Raw genomic sequence first — 13,813 nt, forward strand, 5'->3', positions numbered from 1 at the left:
CAGATTTTAGTGTTGGACTGTCAACTATTAAATTTTCAAATTTTAGTATGATCCAAAATAAATTCGTGTTTAGAATAAAATTTGACACTTTCCGTCTGTCCGTCTGTGTCGATTTTAATTGGACAGATAATCTCCGAAACTACCGGACCGATTGTTGCCACATTTTGTATGTATTTTAGGATTTCGGTGGTAAAACGCTAACCAAAATTTGGCTAATCATTCCTACCATCAATGGGGTAACGTATCGAGTTTGCACCATCGACAACTGAAAAATAAAGTGCCCACCTGGATGTATGAATAATTTATGAATACTTAAATATGAGAACCTTCCAAACAGCCTTAAATTATTACTAATTATGCTTAATTTGTCGTAACTTTAACTTGAAACGCTACATTTTTTATGGTCTTCGTTTCAGTCTGTGTCTTTGTCCCAGAGCTCATACTCGCTAGAAAACTCTCCACCGTCCTCAGCTGAACCCTTATCGATGAGTATGAGCCCACATGCCGATTACCCGGGTTTAGAATACCCCCCGGTATTCGAACCAGAAACGTATTCTCTTGCCGACCCTCAAAGTAGCCTAACATTGTTACGTAAACAAGGTAAGAATAACAACTAATGTAAAATAAAATATAATGTATATTTTAGAAACCTAACGTAATGTGCAATCCAGTAAATCCCGTTAAAATATTGTTACCTTTTTAACGTTGCCCTATTTTTAAAGTTAATTGATATGTGATGAATCGGTGCGGATATTAATTAGTACTTATGAAAATTGTTAAAATAATTTTATGACAATCCTGTTGTTGTAAGTCGACCTTAGCCATTGTTTTATGTACCAACTATTCTCGCCATTGATTTTTGCCTATAGATTTTATTTATTATTTAAATACATAGTTTGGGATTTATTTTAGATTGTCTGACAATAAAGTATAGGAAAGTAGATACGTAGAGAAAAAAGTGTGTAGAAAATTTGAGTTTTGTAGTGTCGAGAAGATGGCGGATTGTATCACGTCACGTTTTTGTCAGGCGTCATGTAATTTAAAGTTGAAATGAAACACCATTGTTGTGATAAATTAAAACATGTCAATTATTACGTAAAGATATTATTTCGATAGAAAATAATAATCTAGGAGTAGATTAATGAGATAGATATTTATTTGTCTGTATATCTTCTATAAATGAATTGTCATGTTTGGTAAGACGATTAAATTGTTTTTTACGCTTACAGGAGCTTAAGTCATGGTTTTTTGAATTAAGTAACACTCACTACTAAAATTTTAGGGTAATGAAAATCGGAATTTTGGAAATAAATTCTTATATATTCTTCCAGAATTTTCTTTTTAAATAACGTTGAAAGTAGAGCCAATGTTTTAAAATATTATGAAGCAATTTACTCTTAGTTGCTGTAAATTAGCAATAATTGCTACCTTGAATACGTTCATATATGTTTTATAAACATTTTTTGATTATTAAAAATCGTTATTTTTAATTGTTGAGAATTAATTTTGAAAGATTTCGCATACTTGGCAAGCAATTCAAGAGTCACCACAGGAAACATGTACAGGGTGAGTCAATAAGCACTCAACTAAAATTATTACTTTATTTTTACTTTTTGAATCTCTAATTGACTCACCTTGTAAATGTAAGCGGACCGAGAAGGGTCCAATCAGTACAATAGTAATTAAATTATATTTCTTTGAGTGAGAATATTAGAAAAAAAAACATAAGTGAGAACGATACTATTGAATGCTAACAAAAATTTCGCCTATTGTTGATTAGTCAGAAAAGTTCAATTAGAAATTACTATAATATATTGTAGTTTAAATGGCAAAATTTTACCGCGGATAATAACTACGCCATTACGCCAAGTGTCAGACAACATAATCTTTCTGATATTTTTTTATCATTTACATAATAAAAATGGTGGCAATATTCACACAATAATGGATAATACTACAATGTACTATTTATTTATTAACAATAAAAAATAAAGTATTTTATGAAGGTTTCTACATTCGCACTTGACACTGTTGATAATTATGCAGAATCCTGTTATTGTTTTATCTTTTTAAGTTCAGATATTAGAATGACAGTACGAGGTATAATGAACCCATTTTTGCCATACGTTTTTCCCCACTCCCGTTGCATTATCAGAAAACTTCATTGTACCTTTACTTTTTAATACATTATATTTGTATTTGTTAGTATTTTTACTCTTAAGCTTATTTTCGGAAATAGCAGTATTATTTGGATATAGATTTTAAGGTTATATTTATTTGTTGTAACTTTTGGATATTAGAGCCAATATTTTTGTAGTCTGCAGCAGTTCCTCAGGGATATTGGCAAATTCTTGAAAGTTATAATACACATATCTGTATATAATTATTTTATCGAGTTATTTTAATATTTATATTTTGCTTTTTATTGTAGTAAGTGCCAAAACAATACCCTTTGTTAAAATGGATTTTTATTCATGTGTAATAAATTACGTTGTTATTGAAATGTCGCCTATTATTTCCTTCGTGCCATTATTTAGGTCTTTCGAAATAGCTTTTCACTCTAATATCACTTGCTATAAACATCCCACCTACTAATTGAGACATAAAACTCTCCTGTCTATAAGAAACCATAAGAGATGTGGGTTGATGTCAGTTTCTTATTCATGTATTCTCGAGTTATAGCCTTGTTTGCGCTACGTCAAAGCAGTTTAGTCTTCCATTCGGCAACACTAGACCAAATAATAAAAAAATTGCGTTATAAATAGTGCTAGGGTTAAAAGCGTGTCATTGTCTAGTACGTTTTTCAATTTTTCCTTTTCTGATTTGACATATCTCACGATCCAGCTTTTTTTTAAGTCAACTGTTAAGTGTTACGTATTGATTGGTGGAGGTTTTCTGATTCTTGAAGATGAAGCGTTGCGGTTGCCACGGCGACGAAATCTGATATAGGGCGAGTATCCAGCTGATTCCCGACATTTCCAGACGAGTCTGGAAGGTGGAAGGTCTGTGATTGCACGTGAGTACCAACGTGATTCCTTTATTTAATCTAACGCTTGTAATAGACAGTAATAGATCCAGACAATTTATGTCACTGTTCGTAATCGAAATTAATGACGTATGCACTAGATAAAAATTATCACGCATCGTATTAGGATGCTCTCGACTTATTGACTTCTTGACTTTGTTTTCTATTTATAACTTTGTAACTTTTCACGGCAACGAAATAAATGAGCAAAGTTTGCGTGGGAAAATACTTGACGGCTTCTTTCAGAATAAATACGAACGATGGAGAGAGAAAGTGAAAGAAATTTAAATGATGGGATAAAAAAGGAAGAGTCTCGTTTGTTTGGAATTACGACATATCGGAATTTTAAATTCAAAGAACTGATCGAAAATGGTGCTTATGAAAAGGTGGTCAGGTATATGTATCGACCCACGGATCCATCCAGTCTGGGCGTAATTAGATTTTTGTTTGGTAAGTAATTCCTAGATGTGTTTAGTTTGTGTTGGTTCTTGGAAGTGCCAGAAAGCGGTCAACCGTAATCACCAGGTCAAATCAGCATGTTGTAGTTTCTTTAAAAATTGCTTAATGTGGAATTAAATATGCTAAATGCGATGTTTGTTCAAGCGAAAAAATTAAAAACTAATTGTCTACAATTTAGACTAATGTTGTTTATGCACGAAGTGTTTTACTATTCCGCTAAATAATAAAATCAAGAACTTGACTACTTAGATTAAGCACAATTAGTTCTACGAATAGCACAGTAATATCTTTCACTTCATTTACTGTTTTATGCGACAATGATGACTAATGTGTTTTCTCGATATTTCATTATCCCGAGACTTCAAAATAGCAGGTCTTCCATTTCCGTCTCTCGTCAAATTGTAGGCATTTTAGGAATGTCGTGTAAGTAGTCAAACGCAACCCAGAAGTTGCCTGATCATCCTACTTAAATTTTTTCTTGGCGAATAGAAAACCGACAAAATTGCGCCACAGCATTTTTCAGTGTGTGTTAAAGTACTTGAGAGTAACTCTCGTCAAAACTCTCGATAGTTACTCTCAAGCTCTTGTCCATTTTGGAGGATATTTCGGGACACTTTCACTATCTGGTAGTTTTTAAAGGATTTATAATTTTATGAGCTTTTTATTAATTCCTCTTGCAAGTAAAACGATGGAAATATTAACGCTGGGAAACTGCAAGTCAATGCGTTCACTTCAGGTTGATAAACTAATTTTTATAACTCACATTATCAAAAAATAAAAATTAATTTGATGGTTTACGTTGTTGTAATTATTTACAGTGATTTATTTTTTAAAAATAACAAAAAGAAAATCGAAACATGGAGAAAAAGTATATAAAATGAGTAATTTGAGAGAGATCACCTGAATTCTCCGAGAGTTGCTGTCACAAGTGTGTCAACTTCAGCAATATTGCTCTCGATAATATTTCTCTCAAAAAACATTCATTTGGATTGTAAATTTCAACACAATTGACAATTAGTGGTATTATTCAAGGGTCAGTTTTGGATCCAGTATTGTATAATATATTATAACACCACGATAAATTCAAAATTTGGTCTTGAACTCTGATCATCAACAAAATGGAACCTTAGGTTGTGTGTTTTTTTGTGATGTAATGCGTTCAAGTGGTGAACCTCAAGGTTGAAAAGACACCCCTAAATCAAACACAAAATAGGATACACAAAAATTGTTTATTCCTCCATTCTGGTGACGCAAAAGCAATTGTAAAGTAAGCCCAGCTGTTAAGTAGGAGGACTTATTCCTCCCCAAATCAGGTGATATGAATCAACGTAAATACCTCAGTTTCCAAAAATTAAAACACACAAAGCACATACACACCCTTCTTCAATGATTCTATTTTATAGACAGATATGACACATACTCCACATTTATATTCCCAAAAACCTGCCGCGTATTATACTCTTTACCCACATGAGGTTTCAATTTCAACATCTACATATCCAAGGAATGACAAAACCGCAAACTTTAACTGAAGACCGTGTGTTCAGCTTTCGCCACGTTAAGTTGTGCCTTTTTATTTTAGTTAAGTTCAAATTTTACCTTCGAAGATAAAACGATGACTGAATGAACATTAAAATTAGTTGCTTAAATTAATTACGTCACACACCATCAAGAATTTCAACGAATAAAGAATTTACATGATGTGAAATTGAACCACACTTTATCAATGATTCTTAATAACAAAGAATTTACTTATATGGGATTAAATTAATTCGAATTAATGATTGAATCAAAATGTGTTCGCAGATTTCCTTGTGGACCTAGATCCCATATCACATACATAAAACATTATTCACGCTCAAAATCATAATAGACCTTCAAGAGAATATTTAGACCTGAAAGAAACTATTCAATCCCCCCTGCTTTTCAAGTCCACGAGGAGATAAAATTTGACTGATGGAAATTTCAAGGTCCTTTCTTCCAAAATGGACGTTTAAGATCACTTTAAATGCTATAAATGAACTACTAAATAAATCTCGAGTGAGAAATCACGAAGTGTTGTCATAAGTGGTTCTTCTGGTTACTGCGTCGTGACCAAATGGTTTTTGACCGCGGCCGAACATTTGGACACTACATTTGGGTGTACGCTCATTTCCTTATACTTAAGATGGTAAACCTACACGGATGCAGTGGAAATTTTTCTTCTCGGTCTCAGCAAATTTTTCTAAGTCCAGATTTCTTTAAAATTCAGCCAAAAATAGTTGGAAAATCGACAAGCAAACAGACAGCGTGCCCCACGGCAACTTGGAACTTGAATGAAAATGGCTTTCTGCGCTATTGCTTTTATAGGCATTTTTGCCCATTTATTTTGTCTCTCGCGACGTTAGTGAGCGATAAAAAACTCTAGTTATGAGGTGCTCGGAACGCGACTTTTAGGTCTTATTTTCCTGTTTTATAAGGGTTAGTTTAGTCGAGTAGGATTTACGCGAGTTCGGTGTTGTAAATTTATCGGTTAGTAAAGGCGGCGTTCTTTGATCTGTTTTTTGTGTGTCTGGGTTTCCCTGCTGCTGCTTTAGTTTGGGTATGAATTCGGATAAAAGTAATTGCGATTGGCCGTTTTTATGCATGTACAGTTCTGCGCATGTTGTTCGCAATGTCTGACAAGCGCAATGATATTTGAAATTTGCGAATATGCGAATTTTGTTTTTACGTTTGGGGATTGGTGGTCGAGTATGATTATCTGTTTGAATGGTATTATGTACAGATTAGGACATGCGACATTAAGTAATTAAGATTTGCACATTTGCGAATTTTGTTTTTATATTCTGGGGATTTGTTTTTCGTCTTTTTGTTGCGATTTCCTCGTGAACTGATTTAGTGATGGCCAGTCACGATTGGTTGTTTCAGTTGCGTAGTGGGCATAAGATACAAAAATAACAATTTAATAAGATAGATAGAATATAAAAGTAGTACCAGTAAAATTTACTTGACTTTTTTAAGTTGCTATACTTATTTAAGTTTTTATTCTAAGATTAAGCAAATAATACGACGTTTTACTACCTATGAAGCTATTTTAAACCCCCTCTTCATTCTGGTGACTACTTTTACTGTTGATTATTAATAATATTATTGTCTTATTAGGATCTTCAGCAAATCTGTTAAACCGTTGAAGCAATTAATGTAAATCATTTTGTTGAAAACAAACTCTTAATATTCAACGTAAAAAATTCAAAAATTAACGAGAGTTCTAAAGTTAACAAATAAAAGAAGAAACAAAACAATACTTTACTCATCACATGGAACTACCAACTGTACCAACCACTCAAAGTTGATTTTACTAAATGTCAAAATTTGGATTTTGTGTGCGTATTTTTCGAATAAGCACGTCGAGATCTACATATCAGAATTTTTTCGGATTTTTAGACAACTTTTTCAAAAATTTCGAAATTTCCAAAACTCCTTTATGAACATTTTCTTATAGATTTCGATCTCTAGAAGTTATTTTTGCCTTGGTTTTTTCGATGAATCTTACCATTTTTTCGGAATCGCCCCTTGAAATATGACAATTTTGAAGATTTCATAAAAAAATTGAATTCTAAGAGAACAGGGAATAGAGAGAATGGGGGTGCGGCAGAGAAGTGAAGAGAAGGGCACACAGAGAAGAATAGTGGTATAGAGAGAAAGGGGCAGAAAGCTAGGAGTAATAGGAGAAGAAACAAAAAGAAGGGAAAAGAACCAGTGAAAGCGGAAAAGACAGATGGAACAAGGGGAAAGAGAGATAAAAAACGTAGAGAAAACCAGGCAGAAAGAGAAAATAATAGGGCGAAGGAAGGGAAAAATAACGAACAAACGCAGAAAAGACGAGAGAATGTAGACGGAAAAGAGAGGAAAGAAAAACTGGGGGAAGAGGAGAAAGAGTGTGAAAGAGAGAGCCAGAAAATATACAGAGGTGGGAAAACTCGAGAAGAGGTGGGGGTATAGGAGAGAAATTGACAAAACTGGACATAGAGAATGGTAGAGAGGTATAGAATCAAAGGGGTAGAAAGAAAGGAGTCAGTAGGGGCAAAAGTAGACGGAGGAGAAACAAAGAGAACGAAAAAACCAGGAAACGGGAACAGAAAGAGAAAATAAAAAGGCGGAAGTGAGAAGTAACAAGAAGATAACGATGAATTGGCAAAGATAGTGAAAAGAGAATGGAAGAAAGCAGAAAGAAAGAGGACGGTAAAACGGAAGTAATGGGAGGAAAAACAGAGAATGGGCAGGGAGAGAAAAAGAAGAGTGAATAAGAAAACAAAAAAAACGGAAAAGAAGAGACAAAGAGAGAGGTGAAGAAAAGAGAAAGCTGGGGGAGTATAGAGGGAGGAATGAGGAAGGAAAGAGTGAGTGAATAAGAGGAAAAAGTGAGAAAGGGTCAGAACATAATATAGCGATAGAGAGAATGGAAAAAAGTGGGGAGACAAATTGAGAGAACGCCACATATACAAGCGTAGACTTATATGAAGGCACAAGAAGAAAGGGTTGAAGTAGTGAGAAGAGACGAATAACAGGAGGAGAAACAGAGAGAAGGGAAAAGAACCATGAAAGCCAGAAAAGATGGGAGGAAGAGAGGAAAAGAGACGAGAAGAAAAGCGAGAGATGAAAGCTACAAAAGAAGGAACAGAAAGAGCAAATAAGAATGAGGCAGGGAGGAGTAATAGGAGGAAACGCAAACCTTAAGTGAAACTAAAAGACTTTTTGTACGCAATTCCTACAACAAATTAACAATTCAACAAGTTCATCTATAAGAGTTTAATGTTGACATCCCGCCAAAATGAGACATGAGTACAAAATTTTAAAACCAGCGAAACTTGCAAATTTGGCTTTGAACTTTGAACTTCTAATAAAATAGAACCCTACGCTGTGTAGTTTTTGAGGTGAATTGCATTCAAATGCAAGTGGTGAACCTCAAGTTCGGAAATAAATATGGAGGGCAAACATGAAGAGGGAAAATTTGGAATGCAGCTGCAAAAACTCTCTCTAGCCTTCCAAAAATGAAATCGGTACAAATATGTATTTGAACCTTACAAATTTAATCACAAATTACAGATGACGTTGTAAACGAGCAAAGTTTAAGTTTCTCGATGATTTTACTTTACTGACAGCTAAAGGTTGTATAAATTATTATAGGGTCGAAGTACGTCATGGAAGTGTACCGCCTGTCACTTTATGTGTAATTTACTAAATACCCAAGGACGCTCGAGAAATACCACGTGCATCTGTATAACTGGTTGCCTAAAAGCTTCATATCCTATGTTATTAAAAAATAAAGTTTACAATAAAAATAAACAAATTTATTGTAGTTAAACACCACAGTAAATGTTGAAAATGTTCACCATTTTCTCAAGGTACATGTTCACTCCGTTTTTTTTATTTTCAAAAAGTATTCTGTAACATTCTTTCGTTAATGCTTTGGACTCATTGTTTAATTTCATGTTGCAACAGGAACTCCTCACTGCGGAGACAATCTTGACAAACATGTTTTCGGATTCTGCTCTAGTCGTCTCAAATCATCAACAACTACCTCAGATACTGAAAGTCTTCTAAAAGATTTAGAAAACGATAAACGAAAATTAACGATTTACCATGCTTACGATAGTTTTAAAAGGCTTACAAGTTCTCAGAACATCCGGTTTTACAATTTCAAAGTTAAATTGTAAAATGTTGTTATACAATTTTGATTCTTTCCCCAAAAATTTGGATGTCTTAAGGTGAAAATTCGACACGGATTCATGAATCACACATGCAGGAGTGTGGAATCCTATAAAATTATCTATACCAGGTGTCTAGAAAATGGCGGATTAACTCTCCGTTACGTTCTTAAAACGCACATGAAATAAACACAGTATTTAATATGATCAAATTCAAAATAATTATTTGAAAATAAATGTTCAAATTCAGTGTGTAACAAAGTTTTTGTTTAAAGAATTACCCTTTCGTGAAATTACAAACTAAATCGAACTTTTTTTGCACACGTGTACACTAATCCACACATAGAGAATGACTTTCCAAAAATCTACCTGCCGCATTACCAACCCCTAAATTACCAACCTAACAGGGATGTCTTCCCTAATTCCCTAAACGCTACACGATGGATGATTGCTTATGTTATTGAAATATTTTTTAATTAAATGAGGTTTGGTGGCGTTCTTATTTTCAGCGCGAAATTTAAATTTTCAGAATCAGGACACCACAATATGTTTAATAATTTCGAAGGCTTTCACGGTCGGAATCAATACATGATCGTTTTCCGGGTTGGAACCGTGTTAATTGAGTTTTTGGGCTCAACGTTTCAAAAAGAGTTTCGCCTTTGGTATGGTTTACATATTGAATTACCGTGCTCTTTTGCCTTATTCTTAACCCTGTTCCTGAAAATGCCACTTACGAAAGTGTGCGAAACGTTGAGCCCATAAACTCAATTAAAACGGTTCCAAAAACGATAATTCACAATATATTTGTTTACAATAGAACTAACAACAGGTACAAGAATTTATACATTTAATTCGGCAGTTTCACAACTTTTAAAAGTACATAGTTGATACATAACAATGTAATTATTATCTCGTACGGTACATTAATTATAGGGTTAAACATATTATGATTTTGTACCTATTTAAATGGAAAATTAAAATTTAAGTAACGCACAATATAAAAAAAAAAAATGCATACAAAAATATATAATTTTTGTATGCATATTTTTAATTGCCTCATGAGACCTAATCTGATTTATCTCATTTCCAACAAAAAAGTCCGCGATTTTACACAGTTCTGTGAATTGAAAACTTTGGTGATAACCGCGTTCCGAAATTTCCAGCAATAATTGAGGTATGTATTGAATTTTAAATATGTGTGATGAAAAAGTTCACCAAAATTGGTTTAAAGGCGATGATATACAATTAAAAAAAAACTGTTCGTATTGTGGGCAGAGAAAGTTATGGACAGGTTATATTTAAAATGCCATAACAGTAAGTGTATTAATAATGGAGAAACGACATTCTAGAAGTGAATTAAAAATCCTATTAGAGCCAAATGCAGGGACTGGCCTTAAGAGTTTAGCTTTAAAAAATGTTTCCACAAATAGAGTATAGACAAATTTATATTACACACCACCATCACATAAAAACTTTATTTGTAATGGTTAGTTTTGAAAATTTACTTAAACATAGTGACTTCTATGTAATATCTAATCTATTTTCTATTTTAGGGCTACTGATGTTGGTAGACCTCCCTGAAGAACGCGGTGGCTCTGAAATAGATATAAGATGGGGGGAACCCCGCGACTGCCATTTCCCCTTATTTCCAATAATGCAGCCTCTAGCTTTTCCACATATGGCACTACTGTATGGATTAATGTGGTTTGGTACCGATTAACGATAACCGTATTATCCAACACTAACTTCAACGTTGCAGGAGCTTGTGGAATCATGTTAGGATATAAATTTAGATTAAGCACTCTTTTATTTGGTATACCATACTGGTATCTTCTACTCCTAGATAAATCATTCTGGAACAATCACAGTTATCTTTACGGAATCGTAACAATTCTTCTAGCCGGCTCCTCGGCAAACAACTATTTGTAACAAAATTTTTAAATGAAAAGTGACGATAATTAACATTTGGGATTGTAGCTCAGTGGATAGTCTTCTAGACGAAAAAAAGAAAAATAGAGATGTACCGTATTGGAATTATTTTATTTTGAAATTTCAATTTTTTCTGTTGTACTTTTTAGCGGGTTTGAAAAAGACTGACACGGAATGGATAGAAGGCTATTCCATGACGGATCTAGGAAGTCACTGGGTGTTTGCTCCGTTCAAGTAATCCATTAAAGTCTTCCGTTCTAGTCTACTAAGATTAAATGCTTTCTAGAATAATTCTAACAAGCGACCAAATAGATTATCTAGTAGTTCATTGGTTTGGGTTCATTCTAGATCTGACTGTCGGATTTTGGATGTTGATTGAAATCACAAGACCTATAGCGATGATATTTTGTGCATGTTTTCATTTAATGAATTCGAGACTTTTTAGTATAGGTAGGAGAACTAACTAACACATTTATAATTTACATTGAAATAATATACACTTTTTTTGCAGGAATGTTTCCTTACGTGTGTCTCGCTACGATGCCTTTATTTTGCGCCGAAAACTGGCCGAGAAAATTACTCAACATTTTCCACAACAATGGCACCTATAACCCAAAACCAAATCCCACTTGCATCTACAAACTAGACGAAATCAACCAATATAAAGATTTACAGCTTCCTAGAGACGTCACCTGGAAACATAAATTAGTTGTCGCTCTTCTTCTAACCCACTGTGGGTTTCAAGTTTTCCTCCCCTACTCTCACTTCATTACAAAAGTGAGGTAAGAGAGATTGATTTGCTTCTTTTACTTAGAACAGTAAACAGGGCTACAATAATTGGACAAACGGCCTCTACGGGTATTCCTGGGACATGATGGTTCACTCCTGGAACACAGCACTCGTCGTGATTAAAGTTGTCGACAATAATTCAGGAGAAGAGTTTTTTCTGGATCCAGAAGCGTGGACGCAGAATGATAGATGGACCAAACATGCGGACATGTGTTTACAGTATGCTCACTGTTTGAAAAATAACCTACTTCTAGATTTAGAACGTATAGTGATTTAGTTTGTTTAATACAAAAGTTTGAATCGTGTGTGTTTATAGACGAGAAATCTCGGACTAGCTCCGAAGATTCTAAAGAAGTTGGTCTTAGGCACATTACTTCTGAGAATATATCGATTTATGTGGACGTTTGGTGTTCCTTGAATGGTAGATTCCAGCAAAGAATGTACGATCCTAATTACGATCTCTTGAAGGCTAATTGGTCACCGTTTCGACCGGTAGAGTGGTTGAAACCAGTTCTTACCGAATATAACGACCTCAGAAGCCAAATGAATCATATAACACAAGAAGTGTACTCGTGGTCTAACTACACAGATGTCTTATTTATTGCAGATTTTCCAGGTATAACGGTTTTTTGACACAACATCGATTACACGTGATTTTATCGTAGGTCTCTATTTGGAAAATTTTATAACTGAAGATTTAAGAAACGTAACTTTGATGGTGCTAGAGGGCGAAGTTTTTTACGAAGTGGAAGACGAACATTCGGCTCAGTCCTTTGGAACTAAACTTAGTCAGAATCAGAGTGTTCCTGTGGAGGTGGGAATGTTCCATAAAATACACACTATTAGTGCAACACCATCGTGTTATATGTACATCTATGTGAACAAGTCTCGAGAACATCTAGGGGATGTTCCCGGTCCTGCTGACAGCGACAGAGATGTGATGTATTCTCCTTTTCCACTCATTGAAGATGTCCAGTTTAGAATCGATTCATTTCTATTGATGATTAACCACATTTCTAATTCGTTTTTGCACGTTCTGTACAACCAGCCCTTAATAAGAAGAACTAGACTGCCGCTTTCTCAATAAAAATGTCTTGTGGAGTAAATTTGAGTTGATCAAGTTGTTCCTTTAGTTTGGTCTAAGGCGTAATGTGAAACTGTATTCTATTTACACTGATAAATCATACAGTTGTGAAATAAAAAATCTATTTATTGTACTTTTCTTACACATAGTTTTGTGGTTAGGTTTTTACGGCGTGACTATTTAAAACGTCCACACGCAGAAGAAGCAAAAATTTTCGTCACAGCTGAGTCGATGAATATAATTGTGTAGTTTTTGTACACAGAAGATTGTAACTTCTATTATAGTAATTAAGCTGACACCTAGGATCAAACTAAAGGCTCCAGCAGTTCTGCCTACAAGAAAAATATATATTTGTAATTTCATATTGTTTAAGTCTGTAGTGTTTACTCAGTATTTCGAACCAGTGGTAGTACACGTCTAATTTATAATAGAATGAATCATGGTCGTTGTAATAAATGCGAAGGACGCTGTTGTTACCAAATGCACTGCAAAATACATTATACAATCAAAAACTACTAGATTTATGTTTACACATTGTCTGTAAGAACCTCGAAAATACATACATAGGTACAAAGGAATTGTGTATATTTTTTCGCTTACAAAGACGTTTTTATGGTTAGAAAGTGAGAAATGTATTGACAAGGTTGTTACGTAGCGAACCTTTCCATATTTCATCATAGGTATATCAAACGAAGTAATTCAAAATATGGTTCCAACCAAGAAATTTAAGTCGTCGCAGTATCCTAAGTGGTTTTCTTGTGAATTAATAAAACTAATTCGTCTAAACAAACAATTAAGTACATATCAAATATAAAACTCCAGGTGTTTGCTCAGCTTACA

At 34.1% G+C, this 13,813-nt stretch overlaps 2 protein-coding genes across 4 annotated transcripts in view; both read left to right on the forward strand.

The window, feature by feature from the left end:
- The window catches only part of Cnk (connector enhancer of ksr), a 45,530-nt gene extending 43,027 nt beyond the window's left edge, over positions 1-2,503 (forward strand). The window contains exons 11-12 of one of the 2 annotated variants that reach the window (XM_064057081.1): positions 417-600; positions 647-2,503. In XM_064057081.1, coding sequence (XP_063913151.1) covers positions 417-600; positions 647-654 — 192 coding nt within the window. In that variant the 3' untranslated portion in view covers positions 655-2,503. Of the gene's footprint in view, positions 1-416 lie in introns of both variants that reach the window. The other variant, XM_064057080.1, reaches the window with a different exon arrangement.
- Positions 2,504-2,640: 137 nt separating this feature from the next.
- LOC135130086 (vitamin K-dependent gamma-carboxylase) lies at positions 2,641-13,551 on the forward strand. Of its 2 annotated transcripts, XM_064057405.1 has the most exons (11): positions 2,641-2,794; positions 2,857-3,016; positions 3,272-3,475; positions 10,725-10,880; positions 10,931-11,096; positions 11,149-11,334; positions 11,387-11,550; positions 11,612-11,877; positions 11,927-12,152; positions 12,206-12,505; positions 12,555-13,551. In XM_064057405.1, exons 3-11 carry the CDS (start codon positions 3,286-3,288, stop codon positions 12,974-12,976), a joined length of 2,076 nt encoding a protein of 691 aa, XP_063913475.1. In that variant the 5' UTR covers positions 2,641-2,794; positions 2,857-3,016; positions 3,272-3,285; the 3' UTR covers positions 12,977-13,551. The 2 variants fall into 2 exon arrangements, with proteins under 2 accessions (XP_063913475.1, XP_063913474.1); XM_064057404.1 differs by having other exon boundaries at positions 2,641-3,016.
- Positions 13,552-13,813: the final 262 nt, after the last annotated feature.

This window comes from Zophobas morio, unplaced genomic scaffold (assembly GCF_036711695.1).
Source record: "Zophobas morio isolate AGI-343-1 ecotype UQ-CSIRO unplaced genomic scaffold, CSIRO_AGI_Zmor_V1 ptg000017l, whole genome shotgun sequence".
NCBI classification, from domain to species: Eukaryota; Metazoa; Arthropoda; class Insecta; order Coleoptera; family Tenebrionidae; genus Zophobas; species Zophobas morio.